The sequence below is a fragment of the Microtus oregoni genome, unplaced genomic scaffold (genome assembly GCF_018167655.1).
Source record: "Microtus oregoni isolate MIOR12 unplaced genomic scaffold, Mior012 000049F_ref0000343, whole genome shotgun sequence".
NCBI lineage: Eukaryota > Metazoa > Chordata > Mammalia > Rodentia > Cricetidae > Microtus > Microtus oregoni.
Genome location: NW_024543223.1, coordinates 7,939,455 through 7,965,820, shown reverse-complemented (window position 1 = coordinate 7,965,820; position 26,366 = coordinate 7,939,455). Strand labels below are relative to the sequence as shown.

Below are 26,366 nucleotides of genomic sequence, written 5' to 3'. Positions count from 1 at the left end.
ATGATGTGACATTTCTGGCCCTGGCTTCTTCAACATAATCCCTCCCTTACTGAGCCCCTGACTTCCCCAGTGTAGTAGTAAGGGGCGGCGGCGGGGCTGCGTCCCCAACACCCCAGCCGCCTGCCCGGCTAGCTTATGCCCCGAAATAACAACACACAAACTGTATTCATTTAATCACTGCTTGGCCCATTCTCTTCTAGGCTAATTCTCACATATTAATTTAGCCCATTTATAATCATCTGTGTGTAGCACCCCAAGGTGCGCTTACCGGGGAGATTCTAGCCTAGTCCATCCTGGGTCGGAGCTTCATCCCAGGAGCGGGGCATGGCGTCTCTCTCTGAGGCATCTGCTCCCGAGAGAGCTGTGGAGTCTCTGAGCTCACTTCCTCTTCCTCCCAGCGTTCTGTTCTGTTTACTCCACCTACCTATGTCCTAACCAATAAAATGGGCCAAGGCAGTTCCTTTATTAGCCAATGACCTTCCTCCATCACCCCAGAGTCATCTTCACCTCTTCAAAGTCCGTTGTTCCCCCAAAGCACTGACCCTTGATATCTGTGAGTTGAATGGTAGCCCCATAAAGATTGGCCTATGTCTTGACCGTGGGGAACTGTGAGCCTGACTTTATATGGCTCAATGGCTACCACACACACTGACCTAAGAGCAATGGATATGACACAGTTAAAACACTCAGTGAGTTGGTCCCAACTCAGGGAGAGGGGAGGGCTCTGCTGGGAGTAATGTAAGGCAGGTTGGAGTGATGTGGCCACCAGCCAAGGACTGCCTGAGCCACCAAAGCCAGGTTCTCCCCTGGAGCCTTTAGAGGGAGCCGGGTCTTGCCCACACGTCGATTGTGGACGTCTGGCCTCCAGAGCTATGCACACCTTTCTGTTCTTTTAGAGTTGCTAGTTTGTGGGTCATGTATTCCAGGGGCCACAGGAAGTGCATATGTTGCCTCTGCAAGCTTTCCTACCCAGACTTACTTCCTCCCCTGAGCACGTTCCCTATTCTGATTCTGTCACATCCCGGGGGGTGGGGGGAGCTGATGCATTGTTCATGGAGGGTGGCAGTGTGTCTTATGTACTTTGCATTTCCTGTGTCCTCTGTGGGGTCCAGATATAAGCAAAGAAAACCAAACAGAAGGAAGGAGCAATGCCCAGGCCAGCAAGTCACAGCATAACTGTAGCTGTATCTGGGATAGCCTGGTCCTTGGCAATCTTGGAGGGAGAGGGCGTCACTAACCTTATTGCTCCTTGAATGGATTCTGACTCCAGAGTAGGCTAGTGCTGGGATCTGAAAATTGAGTTCAAGATGGGGAGAAAGCCACTCTCTTGCACAAACCAGACAGCCTGACTGGCAGGTCCCCCATGCTTTCGGGCTGGTGCCCGAGTGGCTTCTAACTCCATTCTCTGCTGCTGAGAGGGCAACCTGATGTCACACAGATACCCTGAAGGCCCTTCCCTCTACCTGGAAAAGGCACCCCAGAGGGAACTCTGGGCCCTGGCCAGGCTGATCTGACTTGACTCAGAGGTAGCCTGGCCTTACCGGAAGCCTGGGTAGGGACGCAATGGCAGCAGATTCCCCGCCCCACTGTTTAAAGGGGTCCTCCGGGAGTTTGGAACCTGGACCTGTAGGCCGTTTCTGACCTACAGGTTTCTGTTATTTCTCAGAGTCCCCTGAGGGATATTTAGAGACCAGGTAACAACCATGGGGACAAGTAAGTTCTCAGGGCCACAGAACGCTGGTTGCGGAAAGTGGGGAGCTGCTCCTCCCGCACCTGCAGCCCTATTCCTTTTGGAGCTTTGCTTCCATATCCAAGCAGTGTTTCCTTCCCCGCGTCTTGTTAGCAAAGCTGGCTAGAGGTCTGTACAGCGAGTGGCCTTCATCTGGGTAGCTGCAACTGCTACCTGGGACACCAGTCAGGCTAGAACTCCGTTCTTCCATCTGGGTCTCTGTACTAGCTAGGTGAGCTGTGGCTGCCATGGGGAGGTCCCTTCCGCAGACAGCTTTGGTTAGCCTGCCTCTCTTGGCCACACCGAAGCTCTGAACACCTGTCCTCTTGTCTCCACACCCCAGGCATGCATCCGTAGCTGTGGGACAGCACTACCTCACATCCCCAGCCTTCCTCTTTTTTATAGAGATACGCCCTCATTTTCTATCTCTTTGCCACCCAGCCTCACACTAAGGGCCACCTAGGTCTGTCATCCACATTGTCCTCCGAAAACCTTTGTCATTCTTCAGGATCCTCATCCTGGACAGCAACCCTCTCTTCCTTTCTTTGGAGCTCGCTGGCTTTGCAGCGTCTCCGCGTCCCTTTCCTTTCCTTCCTCCCTCCTGACCGCCCAGTGCTCGGCCACCGCCCCAGGGTTGCGCAGCCCGCCGGGGTATCCCCCTGTTCGGCATCTGGAACCTCAGGTTCTCCTTCCCCGGGTCTGGTAGCGCGCGGGGTCCCCGGGGGACACCTCCCCTCCACTGCAACCGCGTGCTCCTTTGTGCGGCCGATCCGCGCGCGGGCGGCGCTGCGTCAAGGCGGAGGCGCATCGGCGCGGCCCCACGCGCACTCCCGCGCGCGGCCCCCGGGAGCGGCAGGAAGGAGGCGGCGCGCGGAGGCGGGAGGCGCAGAACCCAATCGCTGATCCTCCGGCCGCGGCGCCGCCTCCGCCATTGCTGCACGCGGGAGCGGGCGACGCGGAGCCTCGGAGCGCGCTTGGAGCCCAGACTTGCCGGAGCCGGGCGTGGGGTGAGTGCGGGTGGGGAGTGGGGCGGGCGGCCGAGCATCTCTCACGCTGAGGGCCCCGGGAGACGCGCAGGAGGCCAGCGCGGCGGGACCGGGGACGCGTACGGAAAGCCTGGGCACAGGTTGCGTTCCCTCCCTCGCCCCTCTGTGATGAGCCCGGTGCTCTGCGGGATGGAAGTCTAGAAATGCCCATCAGTACACAGCCTGGAGATTCTGATGGGCTGCGATCGCCGCGTCCCTGCCACCTCTCTCGGGAGACCAGGCGGGGACAGCGGGTGGGTGTGCGAGTCCTCCTGGCTGTGCCCCGCCTCACCCCGGCTGCCGCTCGCCCTGACCCCCACCGGGTCCTCCCTCCGCAGGCCGCAGCCTCGTGTCTTTAGCAACCATGGTGAAGTTGGGGAACAATTTCGCAGAGAAGGGCACCAAGCAGCCTCTCCTGGAGGATGGTTTCGACACCATTCCCTTGATGACGCCCCTCGATGTCAACCAGCTGCAGTTCCCACCCCCGGATAAGGTATGAGCCCCCAACATTCCCGCGCTGCTGGGTGTGCACCCCTAAATCTTCGGCTGCAACCGAAACAAAAGAAACGCCTTGTGCGCGTTAGGGATGAGAGGTGGGGGCGGGCTCAGCCAAGACGAGGAAGACAAGGTGAGCACCATATACCCTCATGATTCTGATTCTGGGTTGGGTGATGATGGAGACCCCCTGCCTTAGATGACACCTTCGTCTTGGCAGGATTCCTTAGTGAAAGACCCCCTCTTGATTTGGGGGGAGTCTAATGAGGAGCGATTCATGTTGGTACAAAAGCCTGGGGGGTCAGGGGTGAGCTGGTCCTTAAGCCTTTTTGGGGTGGTGCGGTTTCAGCTCCACTTGCCTTACTGGATATGTGCTCAGGAATGGAGCCCCTTTCCTCTTTGTTCCTTTTGTAAAATCTCCAGACCTGAGCTCGGGCTCACCAAGCTAGTGTAAGCAGGACCATCTTTACCCTGGTGCGTTTTTTCCCCTCTGACTTAAAGACTCTCCTCTTGAGCACTACATCCAGTGGGATATCATTGCTCCATAAAGATATTTTCAAGCCATAACCTTTAAAAACAAATTCTGTCCTTAAAGTCTAAGATGGCATTGCAACACGCGAATGTAAAACCACACACCCCGCATCTTCAGTCCCTCCACACAAAGGAGCTTGCTCACTATTCCCACATGCTTTTCTATTTATTGTCTCAGTTCGTTCAGAGAAAGAGGCTTGGACTCTGGGCTCTGCAGTCACTGGGCCCTAGTAGAATGGGGTGTAGGAGGGCTCTGCCATGGGTCTTCTTGCATCCCCAAACTTAGCTTCCCAAACTGATTTTGTCCCCTTAATTCTATAGTCTAGGTTTTTTTGGGGGGGAGGGGGCAGGGGTGCAGGCAAAGGATGGGTTGCATGTGTTTTCATTTTGAGAAGGGGCGATCATAGGGGTGCACCCCACACCACAGCTGTTGACACAGCTCTAGGAGGAGCAGGGCTGTTGAGTGGTCTCCACACTATGGTGGGTGTCCGGGTTGGGTCATGAGTACCCCTACCCCTCCTGCCTTGGTACAGCCAGCCAAGGAGGACTAGCGGCCTGTGCCAGGAACTCTGTGTCCTGAAGCGGCACCTCTATCAGGTGATTCCCTTTACTTGGCCCAAGCCTCCTCTTTTGCCCTCAGTGTGTTCCATTCCAGAACTGCCTGGCATGGTCAGCCACAAGGAGGAGGGCTTCAGGCAGGACCCACATTCTGCCAACTGCCCTGTTGCTCGGGATTGGGCTAGGTGACTCTGTGAGGTACTGAGTCTCTTCTCTCTCGGGGTAACTGATGGGAATGCTCCAGAAAAGGGTATTCCTGTGGGAACAGGTCCTTGAGCTAGAAGGCTTCCAAAGTCGCAGAGGAGGAGACAGATTCTCAGAGTTCACCTAATGCACCCAAGGTCATGGTGCTGAAGGTCACTAGCCTCCGGGGTATGGAAGTTTCTAGCCTCGTTACTTAGTCCACCCTGCTTACAGCTGGACACCTCTCATAGTTGGACAAGATTCAGGGAGGTGGGGGATGTGACTTCTGTGTACCAGAAAATGCCCTAGTGTGGAGGGCTGCCAGTCCCATCAGGAGGAGCCTTGCCTGACATCGGTTAGGTACACTTGCCACCTGAGACCCTGTTCTGTGCACTTCATAGGTTGAACTTCAACAAGCCCGTGTTGCTGCACGGCAATCACCATTGTTCGACAGACTTAGCAATGAAGACAGAGAGGTTTAAAAGGCCTCTCCAAGGTCACCTGTCAGCCAGTGGTAGATGCAGATTGAATTCAGGTGGCCCAGATGTCCTCACCTTCACAGTTCTGGATGACATAGCCTCATGCCCTCCAGGTCATGGCTAAGATATGAAAAAGCCTCTAGTACGTGGAGTGGTCCAGATGTGTGCTCAAGGTCACAAGGCTACAGGGTGCAAGTGGGCTGTGGGGATGGCAGGGCGGTGCTCAGTGCAGCCGTGGGAAGGTGATGCCTTCAAGGGGTGCACGCCCCTCCCCTCTGTCTGCTTCAGGAGAGTGGCATGCCGGGAGTGAAGCCTGACAGAACGGGCTGACGCTCAGGGCTCCCTGGCTCAATGCCAGGCACAGAGCACTTTCTCCACCATGACCACTCTTGAGGCTGGCTCCACAGGTCAGGGCTGGAATGGAGAGTTCTCCAGTCACTTGCCTGGGGCCTGTCCTGAGTCACTCAGTTCCTTCATCCCACTGTCAGGGCAAGTGAGTGTCTCCCAGTCCGTGGAAGCAACGAAAGACAGACTCTCTCCAAAAGAAGTGTGTGGGGGTTGGTTCTCTCCTGTCCCATAGCCACTGCTGGGCACCTGCTCTGGGGAGTGAGTGAGTTTGGGGATTAGAGGTGAGTACCTCCTTGACCTCACTCACTCTCCCTATCCAAGGGAATCAGAGAGGCAATGAATCCCTGACAGAGATAGGGCCGGGGAGGCCAAGATAAGAATGTCCCTGTGGGATGCAGCGTGAGGTCCCCAGTAGAGATGAAGTTGCTAAGGCTTCAGGGAAGTCTGTACGGGGCAGATGAATGGGTTTCTAGGTTCACAGGAGAGAGAGTGGAGGGGAAGGCAGGGAGACCTTTCAGTGTTGTGCAATCCAAGAGGCTCCCCAGATCAGTTTATTCCCAGTCCCTAGTTCTTGGGCGCTAGCCTGTTGTATTCAGGTCTTTTTCAGTGACACATACGTCCAGCAGGTGGGCAACACAGAAAAGCCAGTAGGAAAGTAGAGGTATCCTCCCCACTGGATCAGGGCTCTGCTGCCATGGGTACTTGGTCTGCCAGCCACTAGTTCTGTGGCCTTGGCCAGTGAGCATCACGCCTCTGTTCCCCGATTCTGTACTTTTCCTGGGACTGCCATAGGACCGTGAATAGGCAGTGCATCTGAAAGTGCCTGCGTGATGTTCTCAGTGAAGCTGCTCTCACTGCCTAGACGAATGGTGGGTACCTCGGAACGTGACAGTCCCAGGCTCACCTGCTCAGGGCAGATGTGTCCGAGTACACCTGGCTTCTCACTGACCATGTACCTCTCTGTTTCCTGGCCAAGGTTGTTGTGAAAACTAAGACTGAATATGAACCTGACCGCAAGAAGGGGAAAGCGCGTCCTCCCAAGATAGCTGAGTTCACTGTCAGCATCACCGAGGGGGTCACCGAGAGGTTTAAGGTGAGTGGTTGCAGGCTGAGCTGCCATCTTTAGGTCAGGAGGCACCTGCCAGGCTACACAGAGGTCTTTTTAGAGGGACAGGAACAGGATGTGATTCCACTTATCCAGGCTGTGCAAGCCCAACAGCTTCTGGCTCCCTACCTGGAGGCTCTCCGTGTAGTTCCCCCTCCTTTTTTCTTTGCTTCATCCTCCAAAATAACCACACACCATTTATTTTTATAACAGGGAAAACTCATCCATGAACTTCCCTTTAGGCAAAGGCAATAAACATGAACAGACATTTGCCAAACATCAAAATATTTGCCTGACGGTTTCAGGAAGGAAGCAGACACCCTAAGGCACTTATACCCATTCAGGCAGGGGTCTGTGTCATGCCCCCTTGACCCTCCGGTGCCTGTGCAGGCTCCCCTCTCCCACTTCCCACCTCACGAGAATGGGGAGGAGGCTGCAGGCTCATTGGTCCCAGCTTTCTTGATGGAGCTGTGACCAGAGTCTGCTTGGCTGCAAAGCCCATGTGATCGACCTCCAATCCTTCTTTACTTCCTGCTTCCTCTGGCCATGACTATTGAAAGGGGTGGTGTTCTGGTGAGCCCTGGTGGGAGGAGCCTTCCTCACAGCAATGGTGTGTGTCCTCTAACGTGGTATCTGCTGAGGAACAAGCTGGGATGTTGGTATTCTGGAAGCCCCACTCACTTTTCAGGAAAAATGTAGGAGAAAATAAAATCATGGCCAATGGGCCCTTAGTTGGAAGAAGACATCCTCAGACCTTGAATAGTGGTCCTGGATGGATGGATGGATGGATGGATGGATGGTTCTCCCCACTGGGATGTGTGAGCAATCTATTCATGGGTGTGGAGGCACATACCCACCCACTCTTGGCACATGGCAGAGCATCTGTATTATCTTCTGTTTGGTTCTTGGGTGATCATGGGAACCGTAGAAGACGGACTTGGGCACCAGCCCCAGTTCATAGCTGCAAGGAATCGAGAAGAACCGATTGTCTTCAAGGACTATTGAGTACAAATCCCTTCTGCTTCCTATTGCTTCTGTCTGCTGTCTGGGTCTGCCTGGGGCAATGGGTTCCATGAGTGTCACTATCCTCTGTGAATCTGGTGTTTGCTTATGGAAGCTCATCTGACCCTCCCAGCTTCCTTCCTCTTTCTTGCTAGTAACAGGTACTGCTTTCGAGATAGGGGCCTGGGATGAAAAGGTACAGAGGTCTGTGTCTGCATTTCTGTGGGCATGGAAGGGTGTCGGGTATGCTGACCCGCTCTTCCTGGCTCAGGGGTTGGCTGTTAACATGTTTGAGGTCCATGGCCAGTATTAAGATGGATTAACTTGAGGTCAGCATCTCTGTTCCACTCTGGGATCAGCATGATTGTCCTCTGTTGCCCATCAGCATTATGGGTACTTAAGATCAGGTGCAGGATCGGACATGAATGTCAAAGTGACGCTGTCTGAATGTCATCTAGCCTGAACGTGGCCTGGTTTCTCATGTCTGATTGGGCTTTTGTCCCCGTCACCAGATTAGGTCAGTGAGTAGTGTGGTACCCCGATATTTTCTCCATCTGTAGAATGTCTCTGTGTGCCAGGTGTTGTTGGTTTGTGTTTTTCTCACATGTTCACCTGAGGCAGGTCCCTAGGTCCCTTGCCTAAGGCACAGGTGACGCACATTTGGCCCCAGGGCCCTAGGCAGTCATGCTGGGCCTCTGTGTGGTTACCTGGTTTCTGTTGCCCAGAACCTTGGGGCTCAGAAGATCCAGGAAGACCTCAGGCAATCTCTGCCATCCCAGTGGGGTGGCTGCCGGTGTGAGAAGGCTTGCCTCACCTCTCTTGCTATCTCCGGTGTCTGGGAAGATACTGGATACAGGTGGGACCCACTCGAGGATTGCTCTGCGCTGCAGTCTTGCCCAGTCTCACGTGACTGTCAGGTGTTTCCCTAAGCCTCGCTTCTGTAGCTCCTTTAGGGCTCACCCCAGGATGGCTGGGAATCCCCTCATCTCTGGTTCTAAAACCAGCACCTCCATTATGAACGCCCGTGACTTGAGCTCCAGCCCTAGGCCGGAATCTGTCCCTCCCTCGTCTTCCCCACTGAGGCTCCCAGAGATGAGTTTACCCCAGGTCCCTGCTGCCCTCTGCCAGGAGGTGGCACTTCCAGAAGCAAGCTTTTTTAAATCTTGTTGGGTCCACAAATGCTTCAGGGAGTAGGGTGCCATAGTTCTCTTGGGAAGCCTGCTCTTGGGTTGTGGCGTTAGAGGCTGTGATTTTGCAAAGGACATCTCACCACACCCCTTTCTTCTGCTGATTCCAACCCTGCCCCAGAACTACCACTGCTGCCTTGTTTCCCACGGAACCCAGGTCCCCCTCCTGCTCCAGCGGCCGAGTCAGATGATACCCCTGACAGTGTCCCTTTCCTCTCACGTCATACTTCTGTGTCCTTCTAGCCCCACCCCCTAGCTGTCCTCTTTTAAGAAGCTGGGCTAGCCTACACCTCTCTCTGGGCATGGGTCCTGTGATTTGATATCCCAAGCAGGTACTGAAGAGTGGTCTCCTGAAGCAAAGGCCCCTTGATCTGGCTCATGACTCTGAAAAGGAAACCAGGCCATAGGAGCCCCCTGAGACGTGCATATTGGCCAAAAATGAAGGTGTGGGGCCTGTGTGTGCACACAGCACTCATGAGCGGCCCAGGCTGGCACCGTCAGAGTCCTTGATACCATCTCTCTGGCGCTTACTGCCTTCTCAGGAGGAACTGGCTAAGTAAGTGAGTCACTCATCCATCACTCTGGTGGACTCCTGTGGAGGGGCCCTGGCACAGTTTCCAGGGTGTCCCTGTGGGCTCCTTAACAGCAGGCAGCTCTCCGGATCGAGCCTTCTTACTGGGTCAGGGATGGGGCTGTGCTCACTTGACAGCTGTCACAGGGTCAGTGGATGACCAGTCAGGAAAGGGTAGAAGCGGGGTGGCATCTCTCTGAGGAGGCTGAGGCGAGCAGCCTGGGGGGGGGGGGGAGCACTGAGGGCTGACCCTTGCTTTGGTCAGATCCGAGATGCTTTGGAACCAGAAAATGTTAGTTCCTTCCATGTATCTGGGAGTTGCACCCGGGCGACATGCATTTTCGCCAGCTCTGCGACTGGATTAATGTCTCCCGAGGGTCTAAGCGTTTCTTGATCATGCATGGTCTGATACAGTGGCAGAGACATCTGGAGGCCTGGTGCCCTTTGGAAATGCTAAATATCCACCCTTCTGGGAAGTTCTCTTGGTCTGCGTTCCTGAGTGCACACATGTGACTTCTGCGCACAGCATCGGTCAGTTAAAGCCTTCGGGGTCTTTTCTGAACATGGGGGTTTGGGGGAAAGAACAGTCTGTCTGGAATCAAGGACCCACCCCTGAACCTCCCACCAGAGATTAATCACAGTGGTAGGAACAGCACACCATTCTGATGGGGGTCTGGCTCTTTTCCTCTGCATGTGTGCAAACCCAGGGAGGGAGAGTCTGCCTTTTAAAACCCTGAAGCCACAGACAAGTCGTGTGCACCTGCGAGCCTCTTTGTCCTTTATTTGTATTGTTAAGGTGTGCCCATCGCTCTTAACTTCTGAGGGCACCCTTGAAACCAAGTGTCTTTTTGGATATTACATAGTGGTTATCACTGGAGGATTAATCTCTTGGATGCGAGGTTGCTAGGTTGGTTGCTAGGTAACAGCTGGTGTTGTGGGGGGGGGGGGAGACTTTGTAAGATTGCTACACAGGGATAGCAGGATGAATCACCCTGTGGCAGCCAAAAGCCTAGGCTTCCAATGAGGCTTGAGTCAACGGAAAGAGCAGCCATTTAATTCATCAGAGGTGTTTTTACACTGAGAGTAAAATGCAGGCTAAGATGTTGCTCAAGTGAACTAAACCTAAACATTAAAAAAAAAAAAAAAACAAACCCCGTGTCTTCCCACTTACTTGTTCAGGCAGTGTGTGATGGGCTGCTGGGTCTGCTTCCTAATGTCCAGGAAGACATATGCTCCACAATGAGGCAGGCTCAGGGAGGATTCTGCCAGGGTTCTCTTCGGCTCTTTATGCTTTGTGAAGAGGGCTGACTGGGGTCACACACACCCTCCGTTTAAGGGTTTTGTGATGGAGCCACACCCCTCCCTGGTACCACCACCACTCTAGCCTCGAGAAGTTCTAAGGCCAGCCTTGCACATGGTCGCCTTTGAAGGTCAGTGGAGAGCTGGGAGGATATCTTAGCAGAGGCCACTTAAGGATGGTCCTCAACGCTGGCAGTCGATGCTGCAGTGGACGTGTCCCTTAGCATGCTCTCGCAGATGATGCTGTGGGTGGTTTGTTTTCTCTCTCTCTCTCTCTCTCTCTCTCTCTCTCTCGCATCCTTAATGACCTTGAGCTTCCTGTGTGCCTGCTTTCCACACTCTCTAATAATCCCCATGGCAGGTTCTAAGTCACACCTATTAACTGTTTACGAACGGTGATGCAATTTTCCTGCATCCAATTAGAGCGTGTGTAGGGTCTTGGTTTATGGTGGCAACGGAGACCTTGGGAACTTGTTTAAGTACCCTGGTGACTTGCAGCTGGGACCACCCACATCTGCAGCTGCAGAACCTGCAGATTCTGGGCCCAGCTATGGAGTAAGGGCTTCATCCCAGCTCAGGTAAGATATAGGTTGAATCACCTTGGGGTATGTGTCTGTGTTCTCTTCTGTGTAGTACCTAAAATATTTAGCTCTGTAAACACTTGGAGGTTTCAGGATTCAGTTTCTGAGAGTTTTTTTTTTCCCCTTCCCTGTACTGCATTAGTCAGCAAAAGGCTTCTTTCCTCCTTCCCCCCTCCTCCTGAGGGATGGAAGATGGAGACAGTAAGTGACCTAGCTCCATCGACCTGCTCGGCAGCCTGGGGCCTTCGTGAGCCTTGTTTTCCTTGCCCTTGGTGGCGGCATCAGACCACTAACCTTGCTGTCCTCATTAAGGGGTAGTCCCAAGGTCGGTCTGTGATGGTGAAGGCAGGACTCAGACCCACATCTTAGGACACTGACCCTGTTGGTGGGCTAGGCATGACTCTGCTGGGATTCTGCTAGCTCCTGCCTAGTGGGAAGGGCCGTGAGAACAGGGCAGCAGTCAGGGCCTTGCATGCGTAAACTCTTGCACTGTGGTAAAGGCTAAGTGGGCAATGATGCCGAACAGTAATTGGCAACCAAGCTCAGTCTAAGCACCAAGAATGCCCCTTTCCTGCTCCACTGAGGGCACCTGAGCGCCCTCTTCTCACTTGGTCACACCCTTTGAGTCTGCCCAAGTCAGAGCATCCCTAGGTGAGACTAGGGAGGAGAGGGGGCTCAGGATGTGACCCCAATGTGGAGAGGGGTTTCAGGGTGGGACCCCAGGGAGGGCAGGGGGTTCAGGGTGTGACCCCAGTGAGGGGAGGGCGTTCAGAATGTGACCCCAATGAGGAGAGGGGGCTCAGGGTGTGTGTGACCCCAATGAGGGGAGGGGGCTCAGGGTATGACCCCAGTGAGGAGAGAGGGCTCAGGGTGTGACCCCAGTGAGGAGAGAGGGCTCAGGGTGTGACCCCAATGAGGAGAGGGGGTTCAGGGTGTGATCCCAGTGAGGAGAGGGGGCTCAGAGTGAAATCCCAATGAGGTGAGTAGGATAGGGGGCTCAGGGTGTGACCCCAGACTCTTGCCTTCCTCCTCTGGCCCATTAAAAAAAGTGGTAATATAACATATTAAAAACTCACCATTTCAAAGTACAGTGTAGTGATATTAACAGTCACCAAGTTGCCCACTGCCCCACTGTCTAGAACATCTTATCATCTCAGAAGCTGATCTGGATACGTCAAGCAGCGAGTCCTCCCAGAGCCCCCAGAAGCCTCTGATCTATTTTCCAGCTCTGTAGTGTGCGTCTTTTGGACACATCACAGAACAGATACACTGTGGCACCTTTCCTGTCTGCCTTTTGCTCAGCACTACGCCATCAAGGTTCGTCTGCTGCAGCACGTGTTGGCACACTTCATTCCCTTTGAAGGCCAAGTGATCGTCCGTTGTGTGGACATACCACACTTTCTGCATCCACTTCAGCCACTTTTGGACTCTATCTTTTGGCAGTTGTGCAGTGTTTCTTTGTATCAACTTTTGTTGGAAGACCTGTTTTTTCTTTTCTTGGAGGTACATGCCCAGCAGTAGGATTGCTGGTTGCCATGATCAGTTTTGTATTTTATGTGTTGAGGAACTGCTACCATTTCCTGTGTCAGGGCCACCGCTTTTCCTTGCTGTATCAGCAATGCTCAGGGCTCCAGCGTTGCCTCACGAGCACTTGGTACAGCCATTGCTGTGGGTGTGACGTGACATCTCCTTGTGGCATGATTGCATTTTCCTGATGCCTTGCAACACTGACCTGCCTCCTGGGAACTTGCCACACAAGGACTTGTCTAAACTCCAGTTCCTTGGTGTGTCAATGGAGAGCCGGGTCAGCTGGCTCATGGCCCCACTCCTGCCTGGTTCTGACAGGGCTGTCCTCTCTGATCTTCACCTCTCCTCTCTCACCTCCCAGTGAACTCTTTATCCCTTGAGAGCGATGCTCCTCCAGGAGGTCTCCAAAGTGATCAGAGCTGCCTCTGTCCTGCCTCTCGGTGGCACTTCTTCTTTGCCTGTTCTGAGTTGACTCCAGGGTGATGCCGTAGAAGTGCATGACTGCTCGGCCAACTCTTGAGATGGAGCCACTTTGGGTGGCTAATGCCAGGTCCCCTGAGAAGGTTCCCTTATACCTTGGGATTCCTAAGATGGGAGAAGGTAGGATCTCTGATTTGAGGCACTGTGGGCTCAAGGGCCCCTCCCTAAAGAAGAATGAGAAAAGAAAATGGTGACAGCCCTGGTCTGAAGACAAGCCTAGTCTGTCTGTTATACACGCCTGTTATATCATTTCTCCCTCTGATACGACACACACTTGTCAGATTGAAAACAAAAGCAATAGGTGGGCCTCATGACAAAGCCTGCAATTCCAGTCAATTGTGAGGCTGAGGCAGGAGGATTGCCAGTTCATGGCCAGCCTGGGCAACTTAATGAGGCCTTGTCTCCAAATAAAAAATAGACCCAGGCACTATGTCCCCTGGGAGAGATATGGCCCAGAGGGTAGCTCTTTGTGAGTCAACTTAATTCTCGTCAAAGGACTTTCTGGGTTTTGTTCCTGGCTCCAGAGAAGGGTGGGAGTCACCCTGTCCAGAAGCCTGTGGCTCTCTTGGCCTCCCCAGGTCACAAAGGGAAAAGCTGCACTGGGTACAGCTCCATCCTGTGTGAGAATATTTAATAAAACCAGAATGCCTGGACCCCCGCAAGCCATATTCATGCTGTGCCTGGGTCTGCTCTAGGTGCCAGAGGCCTAGGTGCCAAGGCAGACTGTGTGTGAGCCTGCCCTGTGGTGGGGCTCCAGGGCATCTGTTCCAGCCTGCCCTGTGATGGGGCTCCAGGGCATCTGTGCCAGCCTGCCCTATGGTGGAGCTCCAGGGCACCTTTGTCAGCCTGCCCTGTGGTGGGACTCCTGGGTCTCTGCCAGCCTGCCCTGTGGTGGGGCTCCAGGGCATCCGTGCCAGCCTGCCGGGTGGTGCACCTTCCTTGCTGTGGTGAGGCAGAACTTCGTAAAGGAAAGGGTCTAGTGAGGCCGAGCTGCTCACTCATGGCAGCTAGGACGTTGAGAGAAGGGGGACAGGAGAGGAGAGGGGAAGGGGACAGGGACAAAATTCCCCATAAGTGAGTGCCTGTGACGTCCACCTGGGCAGCATTAAGCGGTTCTGATGTTCAGCTCCCACCCCTGATATTTGCTCTCACTGCTCTGGATGGGGCTCCTGTGGTGTTAACACATAGCTACAGCTGAGTCTGGTTTTGTCTGGTCTGGGTCATCATCATGAGATTCTTCCATTTCTCTTCTTTCATGGCCCGTTCCTGGTGCCTAGCTCCTCTGGTGTCCTGATGACCCAAATGAAGGTGCTCCCTCTGACATCCGGGCCTTTGTCATGAACCAAGTGTGACATGGTTTTCTAGCTTCTGCATGGAGGCTGCAGCAAGAGCTTAAAGGCCTGGTGTGCCCACTGTGTGCCTGCCTGTGATCCCCTGCAGATCATAAACATCAGCATGGAGCTGGAACCCCCCTTTTCCTAGATGAGACCGAGAATCACAGGGTGCCCTTCTGGGACCATCTTCCTTCCAGCACCTGCTGTGCAGGGCTGGCTCACCTGTGCCTGCAGGTCTGTCCTGCAGTTGATTGGAGGATGAATGGAGGGAGGTCTAACTCTCCTGGAGGCAGAGTATCTGCTCGTCCTTGTAGAGAAAGCCTCAAGGAGACTGCCCAAACCTGGAGGAATTGCAGACGTCTGACTCAGTAATTTTGTTCCTTGTTCTAGAATATTACCAACTGTCTCATGGGTATGTATATGTGGGGGAGGGGAGGTCATGAAGGTCTCCAAACTGGGACACACCGTATTCTCCTGGAGTTAGGAAGGAGCTCCTGTTTGCTTATTTGATGCCTGCCTGTACAGCTGGGGTCTAGAACAAGTCAGGGCTGTTCCAGACCCTTCCAGGGCCCCAGAGACAGGCCAGGGCTTCAAGGGTGCCAAAATGAGAAGACACAGCCTGAGTGCTGGGTCGGGCTGGGGTACCTGCAGAGCAATTGTGTGGGGGAGCTGTCTTCAAGGGAGGTGAGCCAGGCCTGTGCTCTGAACACAAGTCCTGTGCTGCCAGAACAAAGCAGCACGAAGTGGGGGAACCTCAGAAACATGCTCTCAGGCACGAGAAGTCCGAACTTAAAGTGTGTGTGTGTGTGGTGGTGCACACCACCTCTGACCCCTGTTGTGTTGCGGAGTTACTGCCATCTCTAAAGCTGTTTGCAAGGCTAGAGAGGCCCTATTCCAGCTGCCATCTGCACGCGGTGTTCCCGCTAGTGAGCGTCTCTGCCTTGGTTCCTTTTCTTATAAGAACACTGGTCAGACTTGACAAGTGCCCATGCTAATGACCTCATCTTAACGCAACCTCATTTCCAAATGAGGCCCCAGCCTCAGACACTTGTGCTGGACACACCTGTGGGGCTGGGAGCGCGTTCTTCTCATTTTCTCAATACCTTTAAGGCGCACACACACACACTGCGGCACCACTGTGTCACAGCACTTGTGTGGAGGCCAAAGGACAACTTCCAGGAGTCACTTTCTCCCACGGGGGCCCTGGCGTTGAACTCAGGCTGTCAGGTTTGGTGGCCTGCACCCTGACTCCTGGGACCATCTTGCCACCCCGACATATTTTATTTTGAGGCAGGATCTCAAGATGCCCAGACTGGCTTTGAATTTGCTGTGCAGCTGGGAATGACCTTGAACTTCTGCACCTCCTGAAGTACTTGGGTTACAGTTGTGCAGCATCTCCAGGGCTCATCCCTGTGGGAGGAGAGACATGTGGCTGGGGTCCCGGCAGGCTCGATTCCTGGGTGAGGCGGCCTGGGCTGAGATCCTGCTCTGCCATCTGTGGGACCCTGAGAAAGCCAGGGAGATGGACAGTGGTTCTAAGAGCAGCAGTCAGAGTCTCACTGCCTTGGTGTCCAGTGTTTAGACACGGTTGTCTCTCCTGGACCCTCCCACAGCTCTGGCAGTGGCCTCTCTGGACCTAGCACTGCCAGGGAAGGTGGCTGTCACTGGCAGCCTGGATGTTACTCCTTTTTCCTGTACATTAGTTTCCTTCTTCATCAAGGTCCATACTCACCTCCCAGGGCCAGAAGTTTATGTGCTTGCTGTGCGGTAGCTGCCATCAGACCCTTGCCAGTCTTATCCCCATGGGTGCCTTGAGCCCCGAGACTGCGGGGTTCACTCCTGAATCATGCATGAGCTCTATGCACAGGTTCTTCAGATGGATTGGTGACAGCTCCAGTGCGGGGTCACCTACACTGTTGTGAGCGGGGGACAGTTCCTGGCTGCTGGTGTAGGAGGCAGGAAGCCAGCAATGTCCAGACTGGTATCCATGGTACCTGGCCTCCATGCTGGCTTCTGGGGTATGTCCAGGGATCCCAAACCCTTCAGCATGTGTCTTCACCTCACCCCTCTGTCACCTCAAGACATTTGTCCCCACCACATTCCTCAGCAGCCAGGTGGGCATCTCAAGGTCCAAATATAGTAGCATCTGTGGTGTGGGACCACTATTGCTTGTACATCTGTGAGTCCTGCATCGCCTACACTGTTGAAGTTTTGTGCCTACCCAGCTCTGGGCATTCTAGTGTGTAGCTTACGCCCGAAGGAAACCCAAGCATAATTTCTGTCCTCTGAACATCGTAGAGAGCAGAGATGAGGACAGAGCTCCTGTTTATATGTATGTGGTTCCAGCATGAGGTCTGAGTGGCAGTGTCCTCACAGTGAGACCGGTGTCCGGAAAGGTCTGTGGAACAGCTGTTTCCTAGGTGACTAGGTACTCAGCTCTGTAAGCGGGGGAGGGGGGGGCCTGAGTACAGCCCAGCCCCACTTCTCTGTCAAGGGTTCAAGTTGCCTGGGGCCATGACTGAGGCCTTCTTGTGGCAGTGCCCAGAGTTTTCCTTGTAGCCTGGACTACTAGAAACACGTGAAGATGACATGCCGATGTGCTGGGAAGTTAAAGCCATACAGAATGTCCAAGAAAAGGTTATCCCCATGGGTGCACACGCCTTTGCGTTGTGACTGCTTCTGCCGGTCAGTCAGCTGTTCGCCTGGCCCCAAGGTGTTCCTCGCCTCTTCCCACAGGTCTCTGTGCTGGTTCTCTTTGCCCTGGCCTTCCTCACCTGTGTCGTCTTCCTGGTCGTCTACAAAGTGTACAAGTACGACCGCTCCTGCCCTGATGGCTTTGTCTTGAAGGTAAGGCCGTAGCCCCCAGCCCTTTGCACCTCTTCCCTCCCCAATCCTAGGATCCTACAGCAGTAGGACCTTGGCTGTGCACCCACAATGTGTGTGTGAGGGTCCTTGCTGAAGGCCATGCCTGTGGAGCCTGGAAAGAGGGTCACTGGGAAGGAAACCCCTGGCTTATCCCTTGGGGCAGAAAATGCCAGCTGACACTTCCCTCCAGTACCTGGTGGGGGATAGGGGACAGTGACCAAGAGAAAGGTTGTGCTCTAAGCCACACAGAGGGGCTCTCCTGCCTGCAGGTTCCACTGCAGAAGCCGTGTTGGCATCTGGGCTTTATGCACACATGGGAATGTTCTCTCTGCTTCTATGCCTCCTTCCCACGAGCCTGCTGTTGACACAGATGCGTTTTACACAGGACAGAGGACTAAGGAAGCAAAGCTGAGGGTGGGAAGATGGGTGGAGGTAGGAGACGGAGCAGAGCCGAGGCGCAGCCCACTCACCGCGCTACAGGCTCCCCGTCCCTCTCACTGGTGTCTGGTTCTGAACTTTGCAGCTGACAGAAAACGGTTCTGGGCAGGATTCGGCACTGCTGCAGTGGAGACAGAGCAGGCACTGAGCGTGTGTGCTAGCACGAAGGGCTCCTGGATCTTTGCTGGATGGAGGGGTCTGGGTTTCGCTGAGGTGAAGTTTCAGTTCCCTGGCAGAGCAAGTTAAAAGAGCTGAGATTTGACATGTTCCAGCCAGGACCTTATCCTCCTTTTACACTGCGAGGTCCTCCAGGGCTTCTGACTTTCAGCCCCTCCCTCCTTCTGCAGCGATTATAGGATACCTGCCACATTAGACAGCTCTGGCCGCTCAGGGTGCTAGGCCACAGCCAGGAGCCACTGACGCAAAGACTGCTTTCCTGAAGTCCTTCTGTCACGTATAAACTGAGTGAGGAGGTCTTGGCATGGAGTATGGGGTCTGCCCTTTCTAGAAGGTGGTTCATACTGGGGCAGCTTCTGACGCATGGGACAGAGCAGGAGAGAACAGCAGGTAGACTGGGGTGTGCTTGGTGGGAGAGTGGCCAGCGTACAGCTAGATTGTACCCTGCTCAGCACCCCGATTGCCTAGCAAAGACCCCAGAAAAAGAGGGTGTGGTGAGGATGGTCCCTTGGGTCACCTGGAGGTTGGGAGAGGCAGGCAGGGGCTGATGGGAGAGTTTGCCACAGTGGGGCGGGGAAGAAAGGGTCTGGATGGCAGACACAATGTGAGAAGCAGACCAGTATGGCAGTGGATGGACAGGAAGATTGAATTAAGAAGGCCAGGAGGGACAAAGTGGGAGGACCTGGCCCAAAGCTGGGTGACTCAGAGGCTGGGATTACAGGGAGCAGTGGTGCCTCTGTGGGGAACAGGATGGGCAGGAGACAGCTCCCTACTGCAACCCATTGTTCACAGATGACAGGCCGGCACTCCACCGGCCACAGAGCTGTCCTGGGTTTCCTGTCTGGTCTGCCTCATTGTCTCTGGTCTGGGGCAGGTCCCTGCCCAGCACAAGAGGCTAAAACTTCTGGTTCCATTCAGCAAACCTAAATGCTGTGGGAGAGGCTGGTGCAGAAGGATGCTGATGAAGAAGAAGGCCGGGATCCAGGCTGACGTCAGATCAGATTCCTGGCAGTGTGGAGGGAACTCAGGATCTGTATGGATAAAAAGGCCCTACAGGGCTTGTGGTCCTCAGAACTCCATAGGCAGTTCTAGAAGTGCACTACTGTGGACTCGTACATTCTCTAACGGTGTCTTAATTGGCGGCAGTCTGGGTGATACAGCTAGGAGGTGTAAGGGGCCATGCTGGGTGGGTGGGGCAGGCTTTCCTCCCTCCATGTTTAGACATACGCATTCCACATCTACTTTGGGCGGAGGGATGGTCGTGAGGGCTGTGAGCCACTCACCCTGGATGCACCCAGAGATCCTAGGCGGGGAGGGTGTGCCTCCTCCCTTTTACCCATGGGAAATAGGGTTCAGAGGCTCTAGGTCATGCCCTTCATTTTCTTCAACTCTTCTGCATATACTTTCTAGGGGCCTCTTTAAGTGTACCAGTGTACCAGCTGAGCCCTGGGAATCTGGCTGGACAGGATGCCTGGGTCAGGGGAGGGGAGGGCCTCAGAAGCCTGAATGCGACCAAGAAGCCCTTTTACCATAGCCAGATGGCCCAAGCTGAGGTGTGTGTGGAGGCAGGTAAAAGACAGACGAAGACAGGGTGGTGATGTGTGCCTTCAATCCTTGCACTCAAATGGAAGCAGCCTGGGCCATAGTGAGACCCTGTCCAAACTCCTCAGTAACCCTGGCCTAGGCCATATGACAGTCATGCTCCTTCCAAGACACCCCTCTATGTGACCTATGTTGTAATAGGAGCGGCGGGCTATGTTCCTGGCACCCGGTCGCCCACACGGCTAGCTTTATCTGAAATAATTACACGGAAACTGTATTCTTTTAAACACTGCCTGGCCCATTAGTTCCAGCCTCTTATTGGCTAGCTCTTACATATTGGTCTAACCCATTTCTAATAATCTGTGTAGCCTATGAGGTGGCTTACCAGGGAAGATCTTAACCTGTGACTGTATTGGGTGGGAGAATCATGGCGACTGTCTGACTTGGCTTCTTTCTCCCAGCATTCTGTTTTGTCTACTCTGCCTACCTAATTTTCTGTCCTATCAGGCCAAGCAGTTTTCTTTATTAGTTAACCAATGAAAGCAACAGATAAGATACAAGACCCACCTCCATCAGACCTAGGCTTTGCATTTTATTTATTTGACCAAAAAAGGTGTGTGAGAGCCTTTCTCCATGTGGGTACTGACTGAACATCTGTGCCCCCAGCTGCTTCTGCGGTTCTTGATAGCATCATCCCTTCAGAGGGCCTCTGGACATCTTTGGTGGCCATGTTATATGGGAGGTGTCAGACGCCACCTGCTGTCGTCTTTCAGCAGAATGTCTGGAGGGCAGGGCCATTTCCCAGCTGCCCTCAGATGCCTATGCCTGCGCCAAGCAGTTGCTGTTCCTGGGGTCTGGGTCGCCTGCAAAGCTCCAGCAGGGTCCTGTGCTGTGTGCCAGACTGGACAGGAGTAATGGTGACTGCAGCCTTCCCCCCACTTCCCCAGGGACTGGGGAGGGATATGCGTCGAGGACAGAGTGAGGGTGGTGCGGGCAAGAAGAACTTGGTCAGCCATTTCCTTCTGCAGTGTAAGGACACTCCAGGCTGTCCTCTGGAGGGCTCTCGGAACATTTCATCTATCTTTGGCCACGCTCTGGCTTCTTTCTGAGCTGCCCCATGCCAACTTTGGTCCTTACTACAAGAGCAGCCAGGCTGTGTGGCACACCAGCCCCATTTTAAAGATGAGGGGGTTGGGGCTCTGACAAGAGCACTTGAGATCTCAGCTGGGGCTGGGGCTGTGGCCTGGCGCTAAAGCCAGGCTTTGTCTGTAGCACTCAGCTTCAGCCAGTGCTCTCTCGGGAGGTGCTGCACCAAGGGCAGGGTCAGGGATAAGCACCCTCCACTGCTTTTGTGGAGCTAGCTCTCAGTGCTCCCGCGAGCCTGCGGGCATTTCTAAGCTTTATACTTCAGGATCCAGGGAGCTGCTAAGGAGACCGGGGTCTCCACAAGCAAGGGCTCGTCCTTTACAGCGTCAGCTACCTCACCAGTGGCGGCGGCACTTTTGAGGAAAGGCACAAGGGAGGGCAGCCTAGAAAAGAAAGCCTGGAGGCTGCAGCCGTGATTATATTTGCACAGGATCCCAAGTGCTCACTGGGCCCTGCACTGTCGCCATCCATCACCTTCCTGTCCCCCACAGTGATGATCTGCAAGCCCTGCCTGCTGGCAGCTCTACCAGGATTCCTTATATACCACCCTCTGCCCCTCCTGGAGAGGCCAGGTGACCTTGTTGAGGGACCAGCAGGGAAGTTAATCAGCACCTGTGCTTAGGCTGTGCTAGGTTCTTAGCCACCTGCTGGCTGCTCCCCACTGTCCAGGCCCTACACCCATAGCAGGCTCTTTGCAGGAGGGGTCCTCAGGAGAGAGAGCTCACTCCTCCCCCAAGAGCAGGACCCCTCCCCCAATAGCTTTCAGATATGCCCAGATGGCTGCTCTCCATGACTGCAGCCTCTTCTTCTCCATCAGCGTCCTTCATGCTCCACCCTGTCACACCGAGCAGCAGTAGCAGCAGCAGCAGCAGCAGCGTAATGTCAAGTGATGCAGGATTCAGAGGGTGATACTACATTCCAGCTGTAGTGGCCTTTGGCTCAGTAAAGGACTACACACCTGGAGGCCATGTCAATGTCTTGTCTTCCTCAGTTATCTCTCTCCTTTCTCTTTTGGAAGAGGGTCTCCCACTAAGCCTGGCAGCTTAGTGGGATTATGGGTGTGCCATCCTCTCAAGCTCCCACTGTGCAGGCCAGAGCCACCCCGAGTGCTGTTATCTCCACCTCTGAGGGTTGTGAGGGGCGACAGTATGGTAGCTGTCACACCAGGAAGCATGGGTGATTAAGCCGAGTTGGCCTGCACTCCTGAGGCCAAGTGTGCCAAGGCAGGGACGTAAGAGTGCTAGCTGGACCGTAGATGCCAGTGGCAGATGCTGGGAAGAGCAGGGTGGACCCACCGTCCTCAGGGTGGGGACGATAGAAAGGTCTGTTTCGCACTCTTTATATCCTTGAGCTGGGTGGGGGATCAGGAATTGACACCCATGAAGGGTGGCCCAGTGTGTGGTGGAAGATGGTGCTGATGAGAGGTCCCAGCTAGAGCTGGCCTCTCGTATTTACTTGTGTGGTCCTCACATCTGCTTCAGCGAGCCTCGTCACCTCTCTAGGTTCCACTTTTCCACCTAGAAGATGGACTGAGTGGCATGAACCTCACTGTGAGAGAATTGGCTTGAAAAGTACAGATCTGGCTGGGCGGTGGTGGCGCACGCCTTTAATCCCAGCACTCGGGAGGCAGAGGCAGGTGGATCTCTGTGAGTTTGAGGCCAGCCTGGTCTACAAGAGCTAGCTCCAGGACAGGCTCCAAAGCTAGAGAAACCCTGTCTCAAAAAAACCAAAAAGAAAAAAGAAAAGTAAAGTAGAGATCTGGCATAGGCAAGAGGAAGTCCCCTTTCGCTGCCAGTGGATGGAAAGAAGGCTTGAGATGCACAGGATGTAAGGTTGGGTGCCCAGTTGGGTTGCCCCATCAACCTGCCCTTGGCTTTCAGACTCAGGCAAAGTTCCCAGGAGCTACTTCCAAATATCTTGGGCTCCCTGTCTACTACACTGGTTGGGGATGGAGACATCCAAGAGAATAACTCAGCCTTGTGTGTCATGGGGTGAAAACCCAGAAGGGCTCTAACAGGAGTGGGTCCTGGGCTGTGGCCTTGGCTGGGATGCCAGACTCACTCCCCAGGGAGACATTTGAAATACAGATGGGCTGAGCACAGACTGCTAAGCCACTGTGGGCTGGAGATGAGTATATGGGTTTAAAACTCTCAGATAATGAATGGGTGGTGGCCAAAGGTTCCCCACGACTCAACTGTGGGGTCTCAGGTTCCTACCCGAGCAGGCTTCGTGATACCAAGCTTTGGGTGGCTAGACATGAGTGACAGTGGCTTCAACAGGGTGGGAAGCTTATTGGTCTCAGAAGTCCAGATTGGAAGGCAGTGCAGGGACTCATCTGGAGCTCAGGTCCCATCTTTTCCAGCCTTGTGGCTCTTGAGGTTTTTCCTCTGGGCGGTCAGAGCTGGTTGAGAAGGGGGATGTGGACAGTGGTGGGGACACACTGTGCTTTGGGAGCTAGCCCCAAAGCTGCTTGTTACAACCACTCATATTCTCTGAGGTTAGTCACATAGCCTAATAGGGGCCTAGGGCAGGGTAGAGGTTCTGCCATGCTAGGTGCATGGCTCAGCTCAGAGGTTAACTTGCAGGGGCCGGTTCTTTCCTCCTACCAAGCAGGTCCTGGAGACTGAACTAGTTGCCAGGCTTGACTGCAAGCCTCTTCACTGGCCCCCAAAGAAATCCTCCCTTGGTGCTCTTCCTCTTATTTCGGGTGGATTGTCTGTAGACATGTCAAAAGTGTCCTTGCTTCTAACAGACGAATCAGCCAATTAGAGACTTGGCAAAGGGAGGCTGCCTATCACACCTATCCCGGGAGCCCAGGTGCCCACTGCAGCACGGCCAATCTTCTAGACAACTATGCTCTCAGAGGGCAGGCCCCACTCATTTGTCCATTGTTAGTGTTTATTCCTGCAAGCTCAGGGAAGATGCTTAGAAGCTACTTCGGGGGTGGGGATATTCTCTGCAGACACACGCTGGCCACCCCTGCATCTACCATCATATCCATGGCCTCCTGTCTTACAGAACACCCAGTGCATTCCAGAAGGCTTGGAGAGCTACTACACGGAGCAAGACTCCAGTGCCCGGGAGAAATTTTACACTGTCATAAACCACTACAACCTGGCCAAGCAGAGCATCACACGCTCCGTGTCGCCATGGATGTCAGTTCTGTCAGAAGAGAAGCTGTCGGAGCAGGAGACTGAAGCTGCGGAGAAGTCAGCTTAGCAAGCTGGGCGGGTTCCCTACAATGTGTCACTTGAAGGCAACAAAGGGACTTTGAGGGACATTTCATTAAATATAATTACCGATAATTTAGAGGTTACTCATTTACGGTGCAATTGCTTCTGTTTGCTAATGCTGCTTTGCAAATAAAACCTGCTGCGGACCACCCACAGGCTAAAAACAAGCACATCTCAGCATTGCTTAGAGAGCTTGATGCCACTGTCCATGCTGAGGAGTTTCATTTAGCTCCTTCACTGGGATTCACTGGATGCTGTCAAAAGATAATTTACACTAGATATGCCAGGGGTCAGGCCATCAGAGTCATGCATTTGGTGGGTTTCTTTTTTCCTTTATGCCCCTTTGCTATCTGCAGACCTTACTCCATAGCCATATCTAAGTGATCCTGTGCTTTGCTGGCAGCAGCACTGACTGCCAGGATGCACTGTTAAGTGGCACAGAGAAAGAAAAGTGTGCGCCATGATGCAACTCTGCCAGCCCCTTGGGAGGTTCTCTTTGGTGTGTGCACTGAGCAGAGCACAAGGTTGGGGTGGGGAGGAGCTGGCTCTCGGCCATGGGGTGCAGAACCTGTTTTCCTGGGGGTGGGGTGTCTGCTGGTGATGTGCTAGATAGGAAGAACCCCCACTGGCCCCTTTCTTTCCTGTTATGAATATGTTTGCACGTACAGCCCTGTATGCAGGTGGGTTTTGGTTTTTCATTTTATTAGCTGGGTGGGCAAAGTGAAAATGTAATTTGGGTAAGCCAGGGCTATTGTAGCTTTTAATCTGTGAACAGATGTGACTCCTGTGTTATGAGAAGGGGGCAGGATGGCTGGTGGGGGGCTGATGTGGCACCTTGCAAAGAGAATATCTGAGTCCACAGTCTTTGTAAGAAAAGTATGTTTATGTTTCAATCCGAATCTTGACATTAAAGTATATGTTTACAAAATCACCAGTAGGTAAATGTGTAAGACAATTAAATAGAAAAAGCTATTCATGTTGTTTTCTTCCATGTTCTCAGAATGTGTTGTTTCTAGTGGGTATGTCAGAAGTTTCAGTGTTCCTTAGTAGGTCAGAAATAGATGGCAAATAGTGTGAGATTCTTTGTGAACCAGCATGGTGGCCACCGTCAGCCACACTGTTGTTCCCTGAGGTGTGCTACTGAGACAGAATATTTTATTGTTGGGGTGCTCCAAAACAAAGACCATGAGCTCAGCACGGGGCTGGGGAGTGGCGGGGTCACACAGTCATGTGCTTGAAGGGCGTTGGGAAGCTGTGAGGAATGCACAAAGAGCAATAAACGCGTGCCAAAGCTTGTCCTGCAGAGGGATCTGACTCCCAACCATGAGTGCAGCAGGCAAGCCCCACTGTGCTTTCTAGTAGCAGCCCTTTACCCACTGTGGATCCTCCCAATGTACCTTCTCACATTCCCTGCAAATAAAGAGCTCGTGGGTACCTAGCTGCACACTGAACTGTCTGTACTCATGCGCTTCAGGAGGAATTGAGTGACACCAGGATAAATCTGTGCAAAGATGCAGCTGTGTCCTGTACACTTCTAGCTCTCAACAGGCAACCACACAGCCTCTTCTGGAGGGGAAAGTGTGCAGGGACAGTGGCAGAAGGCCTGTTCTTCTGAAATCCACACCCTTCTTGGAACACAAGCTTCTGAGAGCCAGTGGCAGGAAGCCAGGTTTCACATGACCTAGGCCCTGGCTTTGCTGTTCACATGCTGGGAGCCAGGGCAGGAGAGAGAGTGGAGGGCACCAGAGTGCCTGTCCGGCCAGGTGGCATCCAGAGCTGCTCGGTGGAGACTCACTGACTGCAATAAGTGGCTGTAATTGCATTTATTAGCTTGACAAGGCAGATGTGAATGATTTTCTATGACAAAATGGCCACGTAGCGGCACATATTAGACGCCATAAGGAAATAAGAACCAATGACTTTAGAAACATTAGGTCTGTTCTTCCCTGAAGCTACTGGTGTGGGAAGGGCAGGAGACAAGGTCCCAAGCATTGTAATGGGGATAGCAGGTGTGTCAGATCCCTGCCCTGCTCTGCCCCGCCGTGCTTGTGGTCTCTCCTGGAGGTGCAGCCCCTGACTGCCTAGCCCCATTACCCTCTGCCCCTGAAGACTGTCTAGGGCACTTTCAATCGATGCATTTCCACGGTCTCATAGGTTCCAAATATCGGCTTGGGGGCCACGTCTCCCCAGCCCTTGGACCTTACACAGCTGCGCAGCAGATGAGACACATGCTGGCATGTGGTGTCTGAGGCAGCAGGAGGCACAGGTGCAGCTCTTGTGGGCTAGCTATCATACCAGTCAAGAAAGAGCAAGGAGAAGGAGCACATCACAAGGAAGAAGAGGATCCACACTCGGAAGCCGGCGTTGTTTTTGATGGCCTGGTAGAAGGAGCACAGGTGTCAGAGAGCTAGGTACCTACCCTTCCATGTATACCTCTATGAATGCCCTAGATAGGTGGCTTAAGCAGGAACAAAAGCCACCATGCATGGAGACCTGACAGAAAACACATGCCTTGCAATCCATTTTAAAAT

General features: G+C 53.7%; 2 protein-coding genes across 5 annotated transcripts in view; one reads left to right on the top strand and one right to left on the bottom strand.

Moving 5' to 3' along the window:
* Positions 1-2,431: 2,431 nt before the first annotated feature.
* On the top strand, positions 2,432-24,766 carry Nsg1 (neuronal vesicle trafficking associated 1). Of its 2 annotated transcripts, XM_041636326.1 has the most exons (5): positions 2,432-2,736; positions 3,093-3,247; positions 6,325-6,441; positions 17,171-17,281; positions 23,621-24,766. In XM_041636326.1, the coding sequence occupies exons 2-5, from the start codon at positions 3,119-3,121 to the stop codon at positions 23,819-23,821; spliced, it is 558 nt and encodes a 185-aa protein (XP_041492260.1). In that variant the 5' UTR covers positions 2,432-2,736; positions 3,093-3,118; the 3' UTR covers positions 23,822-24,766. The 2 variants fall into 2 exon arrangements, with proteins under 2 accessions (XP_041492260.1, XP_041492261.1); XM_041636327.1 differs by lacking the exon at positions 2,432-2,736 and having other exon boundaries at positions 2,746-3,247.
* Positions 24,767-25,325: 559 nt separating this feature from the next.
* Stx18 (syntaxin 18) overlaps positions 25,326-26,366 on the bottom strand; it is a 116,883-nt gene continuing 115,842 nt past the window's right edge. For all 3 annotated transcript variants that reach the window (XM_041636323.1, XM_041636324.1, XM_041636325.1), the window contains one exon: positions 25,326-26,213. In XM_041636323.1, the coding sequence (XP_041492257.1) occupies positions 26,118-26,213 (96 nt within the window). In that variant the 3' untranslated portion in view covers positions 25,326-26,117. The remainder of the gene's footprint in view (positions 26,214-26,366) is intronic.